This window comes from Suricata suricatta, chromosome 6, assembly GCF_006229205.1.
Source record: "Suricata suricatta isolate VVHF042 chromosome 6, meerkat_22Aug2017_6uvM2_HiC, whole genome shotgun sequence".
NCBI lineage: Eukaryota > Metazoa > Chordata > Mammalia > Carnivora > Herpestidae > Suricata > Suricata suricatta.
Window position 1 is genome coordinate 10,261,805 of NC_043705.1, and position 22,697 is coordinate 10,284,501.

The following is a 22,697-nucleotide window of genomic DNA, read 5'->3' on the forward strand; positions in this document are numbered from 1 at the left end:
GAGGGCAAAATTGCCCCTGGTTGATAGTCTAAGTCTGAGTCACTTTTTTGTAGACTTCAGCTCTCATAAACATCACCTACGTGGGTTGGACAGCAAAGGTATGACAACAGATGACATATCTAAGGAGCATTAAAGAAATGTCAATCCCATGGTTAATTTAAAGGTTTTTGTTTTTTTTTTAATGTATGTTCTTGAGAGAGATAGAACCCAAGCAGGGGAAGGGCAGGGAGAGAGGGAGACCGAGGATCTGAAGCAGGCCCCAGGCTCCGAGCGGTCAGCACAGACCCCGCCCAATGTGGGGCTTGAACTCACGAACCTCAAGATCACGACCTGAGCCAAAGTCAGACACTTAACTGACTAAGCTGCCCAGGCGCCCCCCGGCTGCTTCAGTTTCTTTGCTTGTGAAGAGGGTCAGGTGATGGCAGAGGTTTTTCCATCCCTGCAGTTGTGTGAATTTTAAGAACTAAAAGAGAAAGATGGTGTTTGTTTTTTGTTTTGGGGGGTTTTTTTGGGCGGGGGTGGGGACTTTGAGTAGCATTTTATAAAACTTATAGTTAAAACGTAAAAACTCTGTCAGCACAGAGCCTGGTGCAGGGCTGTTGGGCTCAAACCCACAAGCCGGGAGATCCTGACCGGAGCCTGAGTCAGATGCAGAGTGGGCTGGGCCACCCAGGTGCCCTCCACGTTTAATTTAAAATCTTAGAGACACTTGGGTGGCTCAGTCGGTTAAATGTCTGACTTTGGCTCAGGTCATGATCTCACGGTTTGTGAGTTTGAGCCCCACGTCAGGCTCTTTGCTGTCCGTGCAGAGGGGTCCTCTGCTCCCCCTCTCTTTGCTCCTTCCCTTCTCTCTCTCTCTCTCTCTCACAAATACACAAAATCGTAGGGGAAATAACTGGGGTTCATTTTTTTTTTCCTTCAAAATAAGCTGAATGTAGCAAAATTGGTATTTGGGACTTTAAGAAAATTTTTTGAAGCAAGGCTTTTTTTATTATTATTATTAACAGAGCGCATGTGCTAACATAGGGGAGGGGCAGAGAGGGAGAGGGAATCCCAAGCAGGCTCCTTGCTGTCAGCAGAGCCCAATGCAGGACTCCGTCTCACAAACTGAGATCCTGACCTAAACCACCATCAGGAGTTGAACACTTAACCGATTGAGCCCCCCAGGCATGGAAAACATGGGGTCCCTGGACCAGCAAAACGGTCCAGGGAGCAGCATCACGTGAGGTCTGTTAGAGCTCATAGGGCCCCAACCCCAGACCTAATGTGAACTCTGGGTGTGGGGCCAGCAGTCGTGTCGTCACGGGGCCCCTCGGTTGTTGTGTTCCGAGCTCGTTTGAGAGCCACCTCTCCAGGGGAGGGAGCGGACACAGGGCTTCATGTAGTAACTAAACCGCCTGGACCCTCGCCGGCTCTTCCCAGCCGCTCTGTAGCCTGTTGTTTGGTGACGGACTGAATGCAGGAGTGAGGCGGGTGCGGTGTGCATGTTGAAGGGCCATTTACTGAAGTGGAACATGGTGGAGGAGAAGAGGGAAGTTTGGGGGAGAGCATCAGGAACGTAGCTTGAACTTGACCGAGTTTTAGGTGACACGCAGGAAATTTTCCATCTGTATCTCCCACTTCCCTTACCACTTGCCTGTGTTTTGTCTCGTTGAAGATACTTCTTTTCAGGACATGCCCTGAACTTTCTGGCCTGAGTACCCGTGTTTGTCTTATTCTCTCTAGACCCTCCCTCCTTTCTTTCCCCCTCCACCACCGGCCTTTCCAAACCCACCCAGATCAGAGGCTCCTGCCTGCTTGCCCACTCACGCACTGAGAGCCCCCTCAGGATTCACCAACACCTCGATTATACCTCTTTTACTATGTGCGAGGCACATCCTCTATCTGGTGTTTGGCACATACCTTATCTCGCCTAGAGCAGGGCTCCTCAGACCTGCTCCATGGACTGCTGTGTGTGTAAACGTTACCGGTGTCCCGTAGGAGAAAGCGATTGCGCCAGAACCCTCTGCTCAATTACCACACTGTTGAGTTCCGTTCACTTTTCTTCCAAAGAAAACTTTCTCACCGAAGAAGGCAATGCATTGCCTTACTTTCTGGCATGAATTCCTGATGTTTTCGTGGACCTCCACTTTGAGTAACTGTGTACTAAGTGGCTTTTGCTATTGTTTTAATCCTGTCGTGTGCCCTGACATGTAGTACATCTACCCTAGGGGGTTATGTAATGGATGCGTGATACACCACGAGACAAGATGAAGAAATGGCTTCCTGATTGGAGGGCAGAGTAGTTCAGTAGATGCATCCTTCATGGCTGTCAGAAGGCCGCTAGAATTTTCAATAATATTTATATGCCCATATGTCATGCAATGAAGCCGTTTTATTTTTTTCTTCACACTTCTGAATCATTATGTGCCAGGCACTGACTCACTTCGTCTTCACCACAACCGTATTTGAGAGGTACTACCTACCGCCTTTACACATGAGCAACAGAGAAGTTTAGTGACTCATCCAAGTTCACACCTGCTAAATGGCAGAACCAGGGTTTGGTCCCAGAGAGCCTGGCTTCAGACCCCACACTCTCAACCAGCCCATTTTTAATTTTTTTTATAAAGTTTATTCATTTATTGTTTCTGAGAGAGAGAGAAAGCATGTGCGCACAAGCAGGGGAGGGCCAGAGAGAGAGACACACACACAGAATCCAAAGCAGGTGCCAGGCTCTGAGCTGTCAGCATGGAGTCCGATGCAGGGCTGAAACTCATGAAGTGTTGAGATCATGACCTGAGCCAAGGTCAGATGCTTAACTGACTGAGCCACCCAGGTGCCCCTCAACCAACCTGTTTTTAACTCTTCTTCTGATATTGAGCAGAGAAACGTCACTCTGAAAGTATTCTAAGCCTAGAAAGAGGATTTGGAAGCAGAGTGATCTGATTGGAGGAAGGAGATGTTCCCCTTGAACACAAGCGGAGGAAGTAGAGGAGAGAAGGTTGGCTGATGAGGCGCGGTCCGTGCGAGCCTAGGGACTCACATACGAAGACGAAGGCCCAAGAATAAACCAGTGTTCACTGTTCAATAGATAAATTCATTTTCTATAAAACAAGTAGAAAAAAGAAGCTTTAAAACCTAACCAAATGGCATTCTGTAATTAATACTCTTTCTAAAAAGATGGATTTGAGGTTGCATTTTTTTTTTAAGTTTATTTGTTTATTTTCAGAGATAGCATGCAAGTGTGAGCAGGGGAGGGGCAGAGGTGGGGGGGAGAGAGAACCCCAAGCAGGCTCTGCTCTGTCAGCACAGAGCCCAATGAAGGGCTTGATCTCAACAACCATGAGATCATGACCTGAGCCAAAATCAAGAGTCAGACGCTTAACCAGTAGAGCTACCCAGGCGCCCTGAGGTTGCACTTTAAAGTGCTGGAGGGTGCCTGGGTGGCTCAGTCGGTTGAGCGTCCGACTTTGGCTCAGGTCATGATCTCATGGTTTGTCGGTTCAAGCCCTGCATCGGGCTCTGTGCTGACAGCTCAGAGCCTGGAGCCTGCTTCCGATTCTGTCTCCCTTTCTCTCTGACCCTCCCCTGCTCGTGCTGTCTCTCAAAAATAAATAAAAAACAGAAAAAAAATTTTTTAAATAATAAAGTGCTCTTGGTTATTAAAAAAAGTTTTTCTCCTGCTATCTTTTTGTTTTAATCATTTAGTCTATTCAGAACTGGAAAACCAAAAAGCAGCAAAAGAAGGAGGAAATTTTCAAGTTAAAGGAAAAGGCAGAGAACATATCTCTGCTTTTTCATAATAAAAAAGAAGACAATCAGAAGCGAAAAGAGGAACAAAGGAAGAAGCAGAAATTGGCCGTCGAAGCTTGGAAGAAGCAGAAAAGCATAGAAATGTCAATGAGACGTGCTTCCCAGGTGAAAGAAGAAGAGGAGAAAGAGAAGCAGCAGCGGAAGGAGCGCCAGCGCCGGTTCAAACTCAAGCTGCTCCTGGAGGGTTACACCCAGCAGAAGAGAGAACGGGAAGAGTTTCTGAGACTTGAAAAGGAGCTTCGGGAAAAGGCAGAAAAGGCGGAGAGAAGGAGAATGGCTGCTGAGGAGATTTCCAGGTTTCAAGAGAGAGTGAGTAGAGATGGTTCCCGAGTCCATTTTCTTTCTCTTTCTTTTTAAGTTTATTTATTTATTTTGAGGGAGGGAGGGGGGAGAACACTCGCATGAGAGCGAGGGCGGGGCAGAGAGGAGGAGCGAGAATCCTAAGCAGGCTCCACCCCCGGCGCAGAGCCGCCCACAGGGCTCGATCCCATGAACCGTGGGATCATGACCTGAGCCGAAATCAGGAGTCGGATGATCAACTGCCTGAGCCACCCAGGTGCCCCCCTGAGTCTTTGACGCTGCACGTAGAGGTGTGGCCTCCAGACTGGGGTCAGCAGATATTGATGCTTCTCACGTGTCAGGCCGAACCCAGCATTTACCTAACCAAACCGAGAAGGCCAGGCTCCCTAATCTCTAGCAGATTATAGTCTCATGGGAAAGGGACTGCCGTGGAAGGGGGTAAATTCTGACACGTGGGGTTTATTATGAGAGAGCTTAGAAGCCCAGTGATGGAGGTGGGGGCCACGAACTTGAGGCACTAGACAGGGAGCTGCGTCAGACGGAAGGTGATGCTGGAGTTGGGTCTTGCAGGAGAAGAAAGGGGGTCCTTCCTGGCAGCGGGAACAGCATCAGTGCGGCTTTGAAATAAATTCAGAATGGGGCGCCTGGTGGCTCAGTCGGTTAAGCTTCTGACTTTGGCTCAGGTCATAATCTTGCAGTTCATGGGTTCGAGCCCCACATTGGGCTCTGTGCTGACAGCTCGGAGCCTGAAGCCTGCTTTGGATGCTGTGTCTCCCCCTCTCTCTCTGCCCCTCCCCTGCTCGTGCTGTCTCGCTCTATCTCTCAAAAATTAAAAAAACATAAAAGAAACACATTCAGATTAACTATTTTCTTAATGCTGTCCTTCTTTTGTTGGTATATATTTTTAGGACTTACATAAACTTGAACTGAAAATTCTAGATAGACAGTCAAAGGAAAATGAAAAGGCAGAAAAACAAAGAAGACTGGTAAAATTAAAAGAAAAGGTACTGTCTGCTGGGAGTTATTTTTATTGTTACTCCTAATCCCTATGCTTTTCCTAATTACTCCGCTTGTAGGGATACAAGCGTAAAATCTATTTTCTTTCTTTTCCTTAAAAACATTTATTTGTTTTGAGAGAAAAAGAGAGAGTGAGCTGGGGAGTGGCAGGGAGAGAGAGAGTCCCAAGCAGGCTTCGCTCTGTCAGTGCAGAGCCTGACACCAGGCTCAATCCCACGAACTGCGAGATCCTGACCTGAGCTGAATCGAGAGTCAGATGCTCAACCGACGGAGCCCTCAAATCTATTCTCTTTATATTCAGCGTTCGATTTCTGTATCATTTCCTCTAAATTTCATACTTACGTATTTACATATTACAAAGCACAGCTTAGCACAACGTAGGCAGCTGTTGTTTGAATTCTGCCATTTCACATTATAAGCACCTTTTTTTTTTTTTTTTACCTTGAATTAGTTCTCTCTTCCTACTCTTCGTTCTGTTTCTCTTTTTTTCTGTATATGCCTCTATTTTAGACCAAGGCAGCTAGGAGCATGGCTTAATCTCCCTGGTAGTATAGAGAGCTGTAGATGTTGGTGATTCTTCTGGTAAAACTCGAGAACTTCCGGTGGTTCTGTATTGTAAAGTTATTGTCAGGCTATCCCCCTATCATACTTGGCTACACTGCATTTCCCTCCGGTTAGAAACAGAAAAAAGTAGAACAACAATGGAAATGGAATGAAATCATTGAACTAGAAAATATAAACTAAATTAGCAGTTTATTAACAGATTGATGTAGTCGGGTTTTGTGTTAGCTCTAGAAGCACCATTAGAAGTTTACTGAAAAGGGGCATGTGGGCGGCTGGGTCAGTTAACTTCTCACTCTTGATTTCGGCTCAGGTCCTGATCTCACGGTTTCATGAATTCAAGTCCCACATTGGGCTTTGTGCTGACGGCCTGGAGCCTGCTTACAAGTGTGTGTGTGTGTGTGTGTGTGTGTGTGTGTGTGTGTGTCTGCACCCCTCCCCCTCTCATGCTGTTTCTGTCTCAAAAATAAATAAATAAACTTTAAAAATAAATAAATAACATTTTTTTTAAAGTTTACTTTATTACTAGGGATCTCACCCACTAGTCCAAACTAGTTTATATACGTAGTTTATATAAACCGACTGGCACTCATTCTTTTTCTGATTATAGGTTGAAAAGAACATTAGTAAAGATCCCTCTAGGGTTTACAGACCTACCAAAGGTTGGGAGGAACGGACCAAAAAGACGGGACCCACAGGCTCTGGGTCACTTCCGCATATCCCCCACAGGTAACAGAAGGAGTTAAGAGTGGCTGTCCCCTTTATAATAATTTAATAACTACATGTTTATATTTTATGCAATTTCTGTATGTATGCTACATTTTACAGCAAAAAATTGACCAAGTAAATCCTTATACATATTTGAAGTTAATATTTAATCAATTAGCTCTTTTTTTAAATTTCCTTTGTATTTATCATTTCTCTTCTTCTTTTTAGGGCCATCCCAACCTGGAGACAAGGAGTCGAGAAAAGAATATGAGATAATGAAGTTGATACTCAGTTGATGAGAATGTCAACATACTCAGTCACACCAGGAGAGAGTCACTATGTTCTTTAAATAGCCGAACCCCAGTCAGGTTGATACTTGTGTTGTACGTGAACCGATAAGTATTGAGTTTCCTGCGGCGCTGTCATATTTCCTGTTTATACTAAGAGGGTATTTCCTGTGTACATTGACCTGTTACTGATGTTAAAGTTTTCCGAATAAGTTGATGTTACAAACATTATTTCATTTAAATACTCAGAACACTTCAGAGATACTTTGTTTTCATCAGGGCATAGAAAAATAAACTGGGACAATCTTAGGGAAACATTTTTCTTAAACAAAAATTTTGTAACATTTATAACTTGGCGGTGAATCAGCCTAAGTAAGCAAAATGTAAAGGTTTTCCTTTTTTTTTTTTTTTTTTTTTTTTTTTTTTGGAAATAAGTTAGTACTTTCCTAAGTTTAACAGGTAGTTTGGTCAGTTACTACATTTTTGTGTAATAAACATTTTGTATTTGTTTGAAGCATGCTTTGTTTATATAGAAAATATTTATTTAAAAAATATGCCTCCCCTCACATAGACCCTGTTATTTGTATTCTTGGTATCTTTTGGTTTTCTTTAGCTATTCCAAATTTCCCTACTGGGGAAAAAAGCCTTTCTGGACTTCACACATTTATAAAACCTTTGTGTCTTTTACATCTTCCTGGCTGGTGTCGTTTTCTTTACTGCTCTGTTCAGCTTTAAATATTTGGTCAAAAGATGGAATTTTAAAATTTCCAAATTTTTGTACATGAATACACAACTTAGTTTGACTCAGTTTTTCCTATTATAAAATTTAGTTCCTAATTTTAATCTGTTCCCATCATATAGGAATGGTACCTTGTCCATGGTAAATATAGGAAACTCATTGCTTTAAACTTTTCAAATATCTTTTTTTTTTAAGTTTATTTAGTTTGAGAGTGACAGAGAGAGTGTGAGTAGGGGAGGGGCAGAGAGAGGCAGATAGAGAATCCCAAGTGGGCTCTGCACTGTCCGGTGCACAGAGCCCGAGGCAGAGCTTGAACCCCCAAAACTGATAGATCATGATCTGAGCTGAAATCAAGAGTCAGCCACTCAACCGACTGAGCGACCCAGGTGCTCCTCTTAGAGTATCTTTAATTGCAATTTGATATATCTAGGTCAGATGACTCAGAAATTTCCTACTAGTAGTGGTCAAAACCTTGTCTTATTTCACACTTAATAGTCAAAGCAGATGGCTTCCAAATTTTGGAACCTGAATTCTGATTACACCATTAATGCTACAAAATGAGAGTAATAACATAAAGTGTCCTACGTTAGGAATGCCTGTTTTATTTGATGTCCTTGTTCTCTAGAACTTTTTTTAAATGATTCGAGCCCAGTTTAGAAATAAAATATAGACATGGACAATGGATTTTAAACACAGAGTAGAACCGCTACAAGACACACAGAACAAAGTTTTCATATGTATGGGTTTCGAACATGTTGCTTTTTGTTGCACACGAAGGCAGCTTTCAATTTCCGGCATCGGAGGGAAGCGTACCAGGTAGTGTGCTTCTCATGGCTTTTTGTCTGTTTTTTCGCTTGTTTCTTATTACAAATATGGGGTTTTCTTTGACAAAACCAGTGCTTCAAAGTCTAAAATAAATGAGGGATTTATTATATGGTTCCTTTATATAAAGGACGTAGGATAAGCATAATAATATCTCAGTTACAGGCTCACAGAAGGGCAAAATAAACATTTCTAATACTGGTTTAAAAAGGATATAAATAAGAAATTTAGGAAAAAACCTAAAGGGAAAATATTCATAAAGCACCCATAATTCTACCACTCCAGGATAACTTCTCCCCCAAAATATACCTACATACCTTAAAATAGCTACATAGAGGGGTGCCTGGATGGCTCAGTCCAAATCTTGACTGGGCTGAGGTCATGACGTCACACTTTATGAGCTTGAGTCCTCACATCAGGCTCTGTGCTGGCAGCACGGAGCCTGTTCGGGAATTGCTCTCTCCCTCTCTCTGCCCTTCTGCTGCGTGCACTCTTTCTCTCTCAAAATAAACCTTAAAATAACTACATAGAGTACATTTTATTTACTATGCTAAATTACTTAACGTTATGTTACACATATGTTTCCAGGTTTCTGTATATTTCCTAACATTATTATTTATTGGCTGAATAATGTTCCATTATATAGATGTTGTATCACTCCTAGACTTTGAAAACTTGAGGTACTTATACTTCTTACCTAATCACATAGCACAGCATTTTACATGGAGGATAGATTCTCTCATGGGTGCGTCAACAACCTGTGTGGTCAAAATCACCCCTGAAAGCCTTTTCCTTACCTAAGATGCTTATGATATTATCTCCGTGAGTCCGCCCACACTGAATTTGAATGGGATTGCTGGTTCTGCTGAGAATCAGAAGAAATATTCGGGTTCCCATCAAGGGCCCAGTTGAGTAGGGTCCTCTTTCAGAGCATATATAGACTGCGTTGTTCATTTTAGTAAATTAAATGATATGACTCCATTTTGAACATCCTCAGACACGTTTGTAAGCGTGAGAAAAAGACAGAACCCTTTATTAATGCAGTTTGTTGAAGACATATCGGAATACCAGTGAAAGAAGCTACTATGCCTAAAACTAGGTGCTTTGGATTACTGAATAAGTAAAAGATAACTCCTGCCCACACAGGATCTTTTTGAAGTAGCAGATTTTCTAAGGAAGTGAACAATCAAAATTATACTCAAACTTATCTTTGCTAGTTAACTATAAACATCCTAGGATCAAGCCTGATCTTTGGCTGGATTTTTTCCCCCCAAAGACTGCCTTGTGAACTTTTAAAGGAAATAATATATGGTGGAAGCAAATTAAGTTCCTCTTTAAAAGAAGATAGCTAGAACCATGTTATTTCATTTCTTAACATATGGGTAGTTGGAGAACACTTGTTTGTTATGGCAAAAGGATGCAACATTGCTGCTAGATGACAGACTCAAGCAGGAAGAATAAAATCTTTTAAGACTTAAAAAAGACAAGCACCTGGGTGGCTCTATCAGTTAAGCCTCTGACTTTGGCTCAGGTCATGATCTGGCAGTTTGTGAGTTCAAGCCCCATGTTGGGCGGACAGTGCTGAGCCTGAGGCCTGCATCTGATTCTGTGCCCCGCCCCTCCTCTGTTTGTGCTCTCCCTTTCTCAAAAATATTTTTAAAAAAGACTTGAAACACACTTATGAATATGACTTGTGTGTATACTGCATTTGTGTATATGTATATACAGTTTAAGTGATTCCTGGTATTCTAGAGGGGACTAGGAACGTCTCTGAACCTTTCAAACACCTATAATTATTTAATAAACATTTGTCTCCACAGTTTGATGTGAAGGTTTAGCTACCCCACCCATTCAGCTTATTACTGTGACCTTCCAAAAAGGTCTGTTGGCAAATTTATTCTGATCCATCCGTTTTCATTACACCACCCTTTCGGGCCGAGATTTTCTCAAAGCGAGCTAGAAGCTTTGGATCTTGCACTTCCTCCCAAATATCAAACCATACAAGTTCTGGAAGAACTGTGGGCTGAATTTTACAAGGCTTAAGAGGGGGTCTCCAAGTCTGTAGGGCTCAGAATAGAAAAGGGGTCTAGAGAGAAATCTTATGAATTAACCGCTGCGAAAGACCGTGGGCGGCGAGGAAGTCCGATCAGAGACCGGGTCTGCGCCCGGCGTTGACCCCATCCTCACGCGCCGGCCACGGGTGGCCCCTCGGGGATCCTTCCCGCCGCGCGCCAACTGCTTCCGGGTCGCGGCGGAAGTCGCTCCCGCAGCAGCATGGCGGCTACCGAGGACGAGCGGCCGGCGGGGAGCGGCGAGGGAGAGCGGCTGGATTTCCTGCGGGACCGGCACGTGCGGTTCTTCCAGCGCTGCCTCCAGGTCTTGCCCGAGCGTTATTCTTCGCTCGAGACCAGCAGGTGATTGGTGGCCGCGGTCCACGGGGTGGGGACGGACCCCCGGCTCCCGCCGAGAGGCAACGCAGAGCCTGCCGGCTGCCCGGACGTCCGCGGGGCCTGCGCCGCCGCCCACCCGGCACTGCCCGCTGCCTCTCCTGTCGGGCGGGTCTGCGGTGGCCGTCTCTCTCCCGAGCTACGGCGGGAGGGTTGGGGGAGCCGTAAGGCCAGGACTGGTAGAATGTCCATTTCCGCCTTTTTTCACTTCCCAACCATTTTTCCGGTCAACTCCGAGCTTCCTTTTTACTGCCTCTCCGAGGCTGTGAATCACTTGGCCTCATTACTTCCGAATGTAAAAGGGAAATGACAAACCCATTTTGCCTTCGTACTTTAGATAAATAGCCAGCCCTGTGCTACCTTTTCCTGCAGAACGTTATTCACTCCTTATTGAGTATCTGTAGGGCGTTTGAGGTCCGTAGGAGCGGCGCCGAGCCTGTAAGGTTTGAGGAGAAATGAACTTTCCAGGAATTGTAAATCTAACGATAGGAGGTTGGCGGAAGAGGTGCAGTGTTCCGTAAAGCAGGCTGTGAAAAGTGTTATCTGCTGTAGCCTTGTGAGTTGGAGTTGGCTGAGGAGTGTGATTTGGCTGAGCCTAAGAAGCTGTGAATTAGTCATTCAGAGTAAAAGTCTGGGGACGGGGAGAAGGCGGTTTTGCTCTGCATTGCTGGGGTTTGAAGCGAACCCCCAAAACTGCATGGGATGGTGATAAGAGATCATATTGGTTCTGCTGTAATCGTTCCCTATTTTCTGACTTCTGATTCTCTGGTATATTTTGAAACCTGCATGGCCGGGGCAGTTGTGGAAGTTTTGCAGATTCCTTCCGCCTACGTGGTCTACAAATTTATTATGGGATAGGTACTGGAGTGCAGCTGAGCAAGACATGCAGATTCCTATAAGACGCACTAATTAAGTATTTGTTGAGTTAGGTGAGCGGAGCCCTGGAGGATGAACACATCTTCCTGAAGAAAGAGTGAAGCGTTACATATATTCCTTTCTCTGGCCATGAATAGGTGTTGATTGGCTAGCAGAGCACACATCCCTAGACCTAAATTAAGGTTTCCATTGACTGGAATGATATGGGATGAAACAAAGGAGGTTAATAGATCACACATTTTATGGGGATTGATTTTATGTGAATTTGGGGACGCATGGGTCTTCGTTAACTATCTGACTTCGGCTCAGGTCAAAATCTCACAGTTCATGGGTTCAAGACCCACATCAGGCTCTGTGCTGACAGCTGGGAGCCTGGAGCCTGCTTCAGATTCTGTGTCACCCTTGCTCCTGCCCCTACCGCGATATCACTCTGTCAAAAATGAACCTTAAAAAATTTTTTTAAATTTTATGTGAATTTGAAGCATTTGGATAAAAAACTTCTAATGTGATTATTAAAGTTATAGCTATCATTTTAGGTCTGTGGTTGCATTTTCTAAATGTCACTGTTAGATTGCTGTTTAAAATTCCAGCATGGACAAAACCATATATACTAACGCATGTTGGTAAACTGTGTAATGGTGCTCATAGAATAAATAAAACTGCAAAAACTGATTGAACAAGAGATTTAACAACTTTAGAATAATCTTAGAATATATACCAGGCAATTAGATAATAATGTATAATGCCATGGTGCATTAGTTAATATGTCTAATGTTTATCACCCGAGTAGAATATTTTTTATCATTGCTTATCTTGTTATAGCACAGTTAATAGCCACATTAAAGATCACCTGCACATAAAAGTTTGTGTTGTGATTTTTCAGCAGTTTTTCAGTTTTTCTCTTTACTGATTCACAAGTCTTTCCTTAGTTTAGCATGAACTCCTTCTGTGGTAGGTGTGTGTGATTCATGATTGACTCGAAGAGCTTGTGAAGGATCCCGGACCTTTTAAGCAAAGGTGACTGACGGGTCACAGAATTTCTGACGATACCAGAGTTTTCAGATAAAACAGTGTGTTGGCTCAATCACACTTCTTACTCAGTATTGCTGTTTAATTCTACAAACACTTATCGGGGGCGTGCTGCGTGTCTGGGGGCAGGCGTGCAGTGCAGAACCAGTGCTTCTGGGTTCCCGTGTTCCTTGCTTACTGATAGTACGACACGGCTCTCTTAGGAAGGCTGCCAACAGGCTAGACATTCAGACACTTATTTTCTGACCCACCACTTTGGCAAAATTACTTCATTTCCCTGTTTCTTTCAGTCTAATAATAGGACTGAATTTTTACTTTTCTAATAGCAATGGCTTTATGAAAATAAATTATTTGTAGTTATACCTGTGGCTTTTTTTCATATGAATTTCTGAAAGGTGGTAGTTCTTAGTCAGCTCAAGTGAATATTAACCCTTGGGTTGTGAGCTTTGTGCATCAACAGGTTTCTTCTTGGTACGTGGCTTAGAGAGTTGTTTGGTTAGGAGTTGCTGCTGCCGTTTGTACTTGGGTCACGGAAGCTTGGGTAGGATGGGTCGTCTTTTTTTTTTTTGATCATCAAAGGGCTAAATATTGACCATTTTCTGTGTATGTTGTTTCTAGCCATAAAAACAATCCATCAAGCTTCTCCAAGAAGGGTTTGGTCATTTGGTTTTTATCTTACAAGACCTCACGATCTACCTAGTCTTTCTGTTCACGGGCCCTCCCATATTCCCCTAGTAGCCTGTGATGTAGCTGCCGACCATGTAGCAGCTACTCTGCTGTCCGTTCGCTCCTCTGAAATCCATCGCAGTCCAGCCTGTGCCTCTCAAAGCGGGATGGCCATGGCAGGAGGCCCTACGCTAGTGACATCATAAAATGCTTATAAAAATACACATACCTGGGCCGCTCCCCAGTTCTGCAGCGGACCCTGTGTGGGCTATCGGACTCTGTGTGCGTTGTGACAGGCATTCCAGATGGTACTTGCGCATGCCAAGCTGGAGACTTCCCCTGACCGGAGAAACAGATCTACAGACAGACTCGTGATTCTTACAGCGGCGCCTCCTCACTCCTCTGTGCACATGAATCACCTGGGGATCTTGTTAAAATGCAAGGTGTGGGAGGGGTCTAAGACCCCGGACAGGCTGACAAGTTCCCAGGTGTTGCTGATCTTGCTGACCGCCTCACCACACTTGAGTGTGTTTGCACAATGATTGTGGCATTCATAGGGCATGATGGAAGCCCCTTAGCTCATCCTGAATAGACACATGTCTCAGAGATGGCTTCTTGGAAGAAGTAACCCTGGAGCTAAATAAATATTAAAGAGTGTTTTCATTTGGGGGAATGTCCGGGATGGATTATAGGCAAATGGACAATAAAAGGCAGACAAGTGAGTGTCGAGCAGAGAAACTTCAATCACTTGTCTGAAAGCGGTTCAAAATATAAGGCGGGTGTGGTAGGAATTTAGCCAGGAGGGTAGACATGGGCCAGATCACAGGAGTGCCTTGTGTCCCAGGTCAAGAAACCTGAATTTGATGTCACATAAATGATTTGAAGTTGCCAAGCAGTGAATCTTGCTGATTAGATACACGTTTCAGAGTGACCGTCGAGTCTGAGATTGGGTGTGGTGGTCAGTGGGACAAGCCCAGAGCCACGAAGACCAGTTGGCCGTTGCAGTAGTCCGGAAGCCAGATGCTGGGCGGTGGAAGGAGCGATAGAAAGGAGGGGGGAGGGAAAAGGAGTTCCAGGACTCTAGGATCGGAACTGCCATCTGGCCCCCAGAGCAAGAGGCAAAGGGAGCAGGTTTAGAGAGGGAGAAGATGATTTCTAGAACAGTACTTTTCCTATACTACTGAGTTATTTCCCCCCAAAATGGAACCTGCTTACGGTTAGGAAGCCTGTTTTATTTGTTTTTGCTGTGATATCCAGTCTGTTGAAGATGTTTAGTAAACTATTTCTTATGGAAAAATTATTTTGTCTGTAAAATAATTCCAAAGATGAGTGAAGTTACTTAAAAATATTTACCAATCGAGCCAGCTATTTGAAAAGAGGACAGATGAAGAGTAAGGCTGAGAATTCTAGCGTTCCTGCAGAGTCGCAGTCAGTCATTCCGGAGTATTTATTGGGGCCTCTGTGTGCTGTGTATTTTAACTTGATGATTAATTTTCACGTGTTCGCAAAGGCTCTCTCACCATTTCCACCGTTAGCAATTTTATCGAGCAACTGTGTTCATATATCTAAATATAGCTGCCTGTTTATAATTTTAGAACTCTTTGCAGTATGATTTAGTCATAGCCCCACCTGAGGTCTAGGCAGGAATGCAGTCACTTGTGAAAGACACTTGGAGATGCCAGGAAAGAGACTGTACTAGAAAGGGGCAGAGTAGGTGATCCAAGGTTGGGGAATCTAGTCAAAGCCCATATACCGGTGTTTCCAGTGTATTCCCAAGTGGCCCCTTAATCTGCTCTAGCCTAACTACACTCCTCATGCTCCTTCAGTGGCACAGGAAAATCATATTACTCTGATTTGATTCTTTTTTCCCCACTGCTCAGACTGTTTTTCCTTTCATTTATTTTTTCCTGTTTAGTCCTGGGTGGGTGTGTGTGTGCGCGCGCGCGCGCGCGCGTGTGTGTGCGCGTGTGTGTGCGCGCGCGCGCGTGCTGTTTTTAGGGCCTGAAAATTTTGTTCTTAAGCCTGAAAAATGTGACACCTTTTGGAGATCCCAGTCAGTTGATGCCTCCCATCTGTGAACTGATCCCCTGGTGCCCCAGGTTGAGTAAGAGGGGACGAATGTCACCTCTTCGTCCATGTAAGACCCACTTTCCGTAAGTATTGTTCAGAAGGAAGAGGGGGCAGGGAGGCGCGGCTGGCCTGCTTCACTTTTTCAGCTTATAGTTTCAGAGTTCAATTCTGGGGAAAAGAAGGAAGAAAAAGCACAAATGCTTTCCAAAGTAACCACATTCTAACACCTACACTGACCTGATTTTAGGCACGTGTCTTGGGCACGATTTCCCCCCTAGCCATCTGCCCAAGGTAGGCTGCCCAGCAGTCCGTACCCCAAGTAGGACTCACTGAGGCACCCTATGGCCCTCCCTTAGTTCTCGCAGAGGCCCACTGCTCCAAATCGTTGGGTGTTTTTTTCCCTATGGCTTATTTAATTCTCTCCCTCTGAGAGTTGGTAGGGCTGCTTGAGAATTCAGGTGTGGTCAGACAGGACTGCCTTCCCAGCCTGTCTTACAGGGAGGCCAGACATTGCTGCAAATTGCCTTCTTGGTTCTGCCCGCGCTGCTGGGTGCCTCTATAAACAGGAGCTTTTCACTGTAGCTGTGGTAATCCTATAAGGCTTAGTCTCACCTGCTAGGAGTTGAAAATACTGGATTCTCAGGAGCCTAAATAATTAAGTATGCAAGATCTTAAAGTAGTTTACTGGCAGCTGACTGATTTTTGGTATTTGCATCCATCTTCAGAAGCAAGCAAAATGAAAAGCAGTTCAGATAACACGTACATGGAACAGTATGACTTTGGAGCAGGGTTACTTAGCCTTAGCACTGTTGACATTTTGTTGAATGGGGTTGTCCTGCCCATAGTAGATGGGACATTTCACAGCATCCCTGGCATTTACCAGCTACATGCTGGCATCCTCCTCTAATGACAACCAAAAATATCTTTACAATGTTCCCTAGGCGCATTATTGCCCCAGAGAGAGACACCCAGAATCTGAAGCAGACTTCCGGCTGTTAGCACTGAGCCAGACACGGGGCTCGAACTCACAAACCGTGAGATCATGACCTGAGTAGAAGCTGAGAGTTCAAGAGTCGGTCAGGTCACTTAACCTGCTGAGCCACCCAGGTGCCCCGCTAGTTGTTTGTTGTTAAGCTGATTCTAATGTGCAGGCCGGTTTGAGAGACACCCCTAAGAGCACCAGCCTGTGACTCAGAGTTCCTGAGTTGTTTTAGTTGCTTATCTAGCAGTGAAATCTCAAGCAAGTTACTTGACTTCTTTGGACTTCATGATCTTGAGCTAGAAAATTTAAGAGAGTACTTAACTTAGAAAAGAATACCAGCTTATTTTTATAGGCTTTTAGATGTTTTCCTTTTTTTTTTTCTTTTTTAAGCAGGCTTCCTGTCCAGTGCGGAGCCCATCTTGGGGCTTGATCTCATGACCCTGACATCAAGACCTGAGCTGAGATCAAGAAGCTGGATGCTTAACTGACTGAGTCACACAGGCACCCCTAGATGTTTTCGTGTTACATACTTTTTATTAGTAGGAAGATCTTTGATTTATCCAGCCTCCGTAGATTGTGTTATCAACAACATCCTGTTGTCCTCCATTTCCACCTCTGTCTTCCTTTTTTTTCTATGATACCATAGTAAACTAAATTATTAGATAATTTAAGTTAATTGTATCTGACTGTAATCATTTACAGCAACACTGAAAACCCCTGGGAGAGCTCTCCAGGAGGGGTAGATGAAGTACTGCAGGTCTTTTATTTGTTAGTTAATTCAATAAATGAATACCTATCATGCAAACGGCAGACCTTAGCTCCCGAGACATAATTATCATGAAGAACAGTGAGTCTCAACGTGGCTGCTGTTAGCTTGAAGACGTTCTCATATCCAGAGTATCATTTCGTTTGGGGAAAGGTCAAGGTTCTCGGAGGGGAGGAAGGTTGCCAACCAGTGACCTGGAGATAAGGCCTGTAGTGTGACGGTGTGATTAGACTCTGAGGTCGTCAGCTCCTGTCAGATCAGGGAAAACGGCAGTAATGAGAGCCTCCCTTTGTCAAGTGCTCGGGTGTGGGCAGGTAGTGTGAGGCACCTGTGTGAGGTGTCATGATGACGTGCGGATAAGCAGACTCAGAAAGGCAGAAAAGGTCCTGGCCACGTTATAAATGGCTGTAAATCAGCCAACCTAGGATTTGAACCTAGCTCATTTGACAGCAGAGTCTGAACTCTGAACTGTAGCCTCCCACATGAAAGGATTCCACTGACCTTAATTTAAACCTGATCTTACTCAGATAAATCACCTGCCTAATTCTGGCGGATCTCAGTGGTTTGTTAGAATTAAATTGAGATACAGCGTATGAGAAATTTTCTCGCTCACTGTCTAATACATAGTAATAGTCTCTCAGTAATGTAACTTTCCCAAAATCTTTTGTTCTTAAGTGTAACAGTATCTTATTAGTTTTAGGTTTTGCCCTTAAACTTTAGTTGGAATTAAATTAGTCTCTGATTTTTCCTCCTGTTGTCTAATGTGTGCTAGCCTCTTTCAACCAGAGATCAGAGAATTACATGCTTAAAGAAAACATTAAAGAGTGCCTGTTTCTCATTTTTCCTTAAGTTGGTAATACTTTTCTAGATGCACGAAAAAGAACTGAATTTATTATACACAGCAGATGCCTCAGGGCATTAAGGCTTATTTCTCTTCTGGAATCTTTTTTGAAAAGCTGCAGAATATGTCAGGTGGCTTTGCTGTGAGGTTTTGGACCAGATGATTTAAAGTATTAATGTATTTAGTATGAGTCATGGGAATTGTTAGAATATAGAAATGAGATAACCATGTTCAAGGGTGCCTGGGTGGCTCAGTCGATAGAGCATGCGACTCTTGATCTTGGGGTCGTGAGTTCAGGCCCCACGTGGAGTGTAGAGACTACTGAAATAAATAACTTAGGAAAAAAAGTGATAACCATGTTCGGAAAACAGTATAAAATATATATCAACCTGGAAAGAATTATATATAACAAACTCTTTGTAAAAAGTAATCACTTAAGTACTAGTTTTAAATGAAAATACAGAGTTTACATTTCTCACTTAGTGTACAATCTTGGAGGGGAATGTGTTGCCTTAGAGTTTTTCATTCCATCAGAGAATCCTCTTTAGGAAAATGGAGTTGCGATGCATATGTATTTTTTAAACTATTTCTTATTTCCCAAAATTCTTTTTAAGTTTTGTCCAGTCACATTATTTGTAAACAGATTTGAATATAGATGGATTTATTTTAACCTTCCTTAAGAATTAAGCACCAACTATAAGCATAGTTGTTCTTGGGAAATAAGTAGAAATTGGTATTCTCTGTTTTCCAGCCTTTTGGACTTATCTGTACTAACGAGGTGCAGGGAATTCTTTTTTAAACCGGCATTAGCATTCAGGTTGCTGATACGCTGACTTCAGGGAGTGCATATATGTTTCAGATGAGTATGACTGGTGTTTTGACCCCCCAAATGCTCCTTTTTACAAATGAAACAAATGTTTGATTGGTATTATTAACTGATAAGAATAAATATGACTTTCTGGCTTTTGCAAAATTAGTTCTGTTTGAATTAATTTTAGAATTAGAATTTATTGTTTTTCTGAACAAGAAAGAGTTCAGGGTTTAGACAGTTAAGATGGAATTTTACATTTGTTTGTTTTTTCTTTTAGGTTGACAATTGCATTTTTTGCACTCTCCGGGCTGGATATGTTGGACTCCTTAGATGTGGTGAACAAAGATGATATAATAGAGTGGATTTACTCCCTCCAGGTCCTTCCCACAGAAGACAGTGAGTGAGTTTTTAGCATTTTATTTTTAGTGTGACTAGCTAGTGTTCTTGGCATAACATGTGTTGGCTAGCAAGTCTCAGTATTTATTCATAAACTCTTAGCATGTTTTATTCATCTGTGTTTTTGCCTGCAATGCTGCCCTCCCATTCTGTTCTAGTACAGAACTTGAGTGGTCTTATCCCGGGGGCGCCTGGCGGGCTCAGTTGGTGGAGCGTGTGACTCTGGATCTCGGGGTCGTGAGTTCGAGCCCCACGGTGGGTGGAGAGATTACTTTAAAAAATGAAATAAAAAGTAGTCTGGTTGTGAATCTTATTAACAGCTCACGGTCGTCTGGGGTCAGAGACTGGCAGTTGTAGCCGCGTGGTGTGTTCTGCGCCTCCGCATTAATGACGGCCTCTCAGCGATTTGTATGTGTGCTTTTGTTTGGTTAGTTTGGTAGCGTTTGCTCTGTTTTTCATTCCCAGCCATTTCTTTTTTCCTTGTCAGTGAACTCTGTCCTGTCACAGAGTTTCATTTCAGTATCCTGGTGGTTTTCCCTCACCTTCCATTAGCCTTAACGGTTTCTTAGAACTCTTACTAGCACTGCAGTCCTAGTCAGGCTTCTTAAACATGATAAATTCTGACCAGTTACATTAATTTTCAAAATTTATATCTTACCTGATCAACTAAATGCACACAAGTTTTATATACCCTCTGTTTACTCTGCTCATACCTAACATTGATTTAACTTATAAATGTTAGAAATTTGAACCTTGAAAAGAGAAGCAGATAAACTCCCAGAAAATGATGCCGTTTTTATCATGGTCATCACTCACTTGGCTCTTTAAATAAATTAACCATGTATTTCATTTGTTGGAGTAATGTGTATGAAGGTCCCACCTAAATAAACTTTAAGGAAATAATAAAGGTTTGTTTAGAAAGAGGTTTGCTCTATTAGCAGATGCTCTTAGGCATAGTTTGTCTTTCTACTTCACTGTTCTTGAATTTTGTAGTGTTTATGTTTATATAATTTCTAAGATCTGTGCCTGTTGACAAATTTGTGTTAAAAAATGAATAAGCATTTTGCACTAGGTCTGTCTTGCAGAAATATCTGATCACTTTTCACCAGCTGCATGAAACAGCATTTATGCCATACTGGTCAGTAGTACACATTCTAGCATGCTGGTGAATAGGACTTACTGGATGTCCTGCCGAGCCTGTGGAGAGAGGCTGTGTGATAAATTGCAGGATGTGCTGCTCATTCTCTAGGAGCTTGGGGCTGACGTGAGGATGCAGTCCTGGACACCTGCAAAATGGAAGTACTTTGTTTTTGTTTTTGTACTAGTTTGAGTCTGGGATTTTCTAAAAAACTTTTAAAGTTAAGTATTAGGACACCTGGTGGGTGTCAGTTAAGTGTCTGTCTCTTGAATTCAGCTCAGGTCATGATCTGCTTTGTGGCATCGAGCCTCATGTCAGGCTCCACGCTGACAGCACAGAGCCTGCTTGGGATTCTCTCTCTCCCGCTCTCGCTCTCCCTCTCCCTCTCCCCCCGCCCTCTCTCCCTCTCTACCTCTCCCCGGCTCGCACTAGATCTCTCTCAAAATAAGTAAACTTAGAAAAAAATCTAATAAAAGTAAGTACTAGATGCATATTATTATAGATTCTGATATTTTATTGTTTACTGAAAATACCTGTCCTGGTTAAATTTTATGCTGTCGTTTCCTTAGGGAATGTATCTCACATAGTACACATAGGAAATTATACAGTGTGAGTCACGGAAAAGCTATTTGATACATTTTTGCTAAAATATATTTTATATTATTTTTAGAAAACATTTACTGATACCCATTTCCTTGAAATAAAATAACCATTGCTTCTATAGGAAATTGTGGATTGTAACATTTTAGTGAGAGGACTCGTACTGCAGATTTCATCACCAGATGTTTATTTACCATGTTTCCCACCTTTTTTTTTTTTAATGTTTTTTATTTGTTTTTGAGAAACAGAGACAGTGTGAGCAAGGGAGGGTCAGAGAGAGCAAGGGAGACACAGAATCGGATGCAGGCTCCAGGCTCTGAGCTAGCTGTCAGCACAGAGCCTGACACGGGGCTTGAACCCACGAACCGTGAGATATGACCTTAGCCGAAGCCGGACGCTCAACCGACTGAGCCACCCAGGTGCCCCATGTTTTCCACCTTCTGTCTTGTCATATTTCTCCCCACTCTTGAGCACTCTGCTGGCTCCATGATGGTCTTTTCTTAAAACACATATACTTACTTTCTCCTACCATTTTATTGTAAGTTTTTCATAACAGCCTGACACCCATTAATACCCATATTCTTTTCTTTTTTTTAATGGAACTTAGAGAGTGGTTGAAATAACTGGTTAGTTCTTTCTTCTCCTGGTGGAAAAGCAGTAGCCACAGAACAGTTGACTGCTGCTTTTACATTCTTTTTTAATTTTTTTATGTTTATTTTTGAGAGGGGGAGAGAGAGAGACCCATGGAGTATAAGTCAGGGAGGGACAGAGAGAGAGAGAAGGAGACACAGAATCTGAAGCAGGCTCCAGGCTCTGAGCTGTCAGCACAGAGCCAGACCCAGGGCTTGAGCCCGTGAGATCATGACGTGAGCCAAAGCCGGACGCTTAACTGACTGAGCCACCCAGGTGCCCCGAAAACCCGTATTCTTTCTAAAGGCTGCTCTGTTGTGAGGGATTTGCTGTTCTCTGAACTCATGTTGTTCGTAGTAATTGCATTTACTGCAGGTTCACTAGAATGGCTGACACGGAAAAGGGGGCGCCTAGCAGTTGGTGCGGAGTGCACAGCACGCCTGGAGCCCCACATGGCCGGAGGGCTTGTGCCCATCCTCTGCAAGCTGTTGGGCAGTACTTAGTAGCACTGAACATCTGTGCGGTCCCTGACACGCGCTTCTGCTCCCTAGCACATACCCCACAGAAGTGACCCTGTGTTCACCACGGGATGCGCACGAGAATGTTCACAGCAGTGTGTTTCACGAGAGTCCAGACATAGGAACCATAGAGACTCCCCATCACCGGTATAACGGGTAAGCGGTGCATTAAAATATTTGCCCCGTGGAATACCGTACAGTAGCGGGAAAGAACAGTCTCTAAGCATATGCACAAATTCTGATGAATGTCGCAGACACGTTTCGAGAAAAAGAAGTACCTAGTATCTTACTCTCTTATTCTCTTTGTGCAGGGTACAAAATTAGACACAGCAGTCTGAGCTTTGGGGGAGTGAAGGAAGGAAAAGTGAGCGACAAGCAGGAGGGGCTTCTAGGGTGCCGTCACTGGTTACGTGGATGATTTCACTTGGGATGGTTTGTTGGGTTGTTTATGCTAGTGTACTTTTCTTACCTGTCGTTTGGTGAAAGTTGTTTTAAAAATTTTTTTGAATTCTGATTGCTACTCACCATGTCTTTTGAGACCTATCAGAATTCTCTTTCCCATTGTACTTTCAATTCCATGGATTTTATTGGTTTGCTAATTTTTTTTCATTTGTCTTTGCTTAACTGCTGTTTAAAATATTTTTGCTTGTGTCTGAATTGTAAGCTTCTCCAGGGCAGAGCATGCTCCTTCCTGCCTCACC

General features: G+C 43.4%; 2 protein-coding genes across 6 annotated transcripts in view; both read left to right on the plus strand.

Annotated features, from left to right (window-relative positions):
• The window catches only part of CCDC112 (coiled-coil domain containing 112), a 29,432-nt gene extending 22,347 nt beyond the window's left edge, over window positions 1-7,085 (plus strand). Inside the window, exons 7-10 of the mRNA XM_029941573.1 lie at window positions 3,688-4,101; window positions 5,001-5,096; window positions 6,281-6,399; window positions 6,607-7,085. Of these exons, the coding sequence (XP_029797433.1) occupies window positions 3,688-4,101; window positions 5,001-5,096; window positions 6,281-6,399; window positions 6,607-6,649 (672 nt within the window). The 3' untranslated portion in view covers window positions 6,650-7,085. The remainder of the gene's footprint in view (window positions 1-3,687; window positions 4,102-5,000; window positions 5,097-6,280; window positions 6,400-6,606) is intronic.
• A 3,403-nt stretch (window positions 7,086-10,488) lies between these two features.
• Window positions 10,489-22,697, plus strand: part of PGGT1B (protein geranylgeranyltransferase type I subunit beta) — a 59,911-nt gene continuing 47,702 nt past the window's right edge. For all 5 annotated transcript variants that reach the window (XR_003909658.1, XM_029941583.1, XM_029941586.1 and 2 more), the window contains exons 1-2: window positions 10,489-10,640; window positions 18,992-19,110. Coding sequence is in view for 4 of the 5 variants with exons in the window: in XM_029941583.1 (XP_029797443.1) it covers window positions 10,501-10,640; window positions 18,992-19,110 (259 nt within the window). In the remaining variant the exon portion in view is untranslated. The remainder of the gene's footprint in view (window positions 10,641-18,991; window positions 19,111-22,697) is intronic.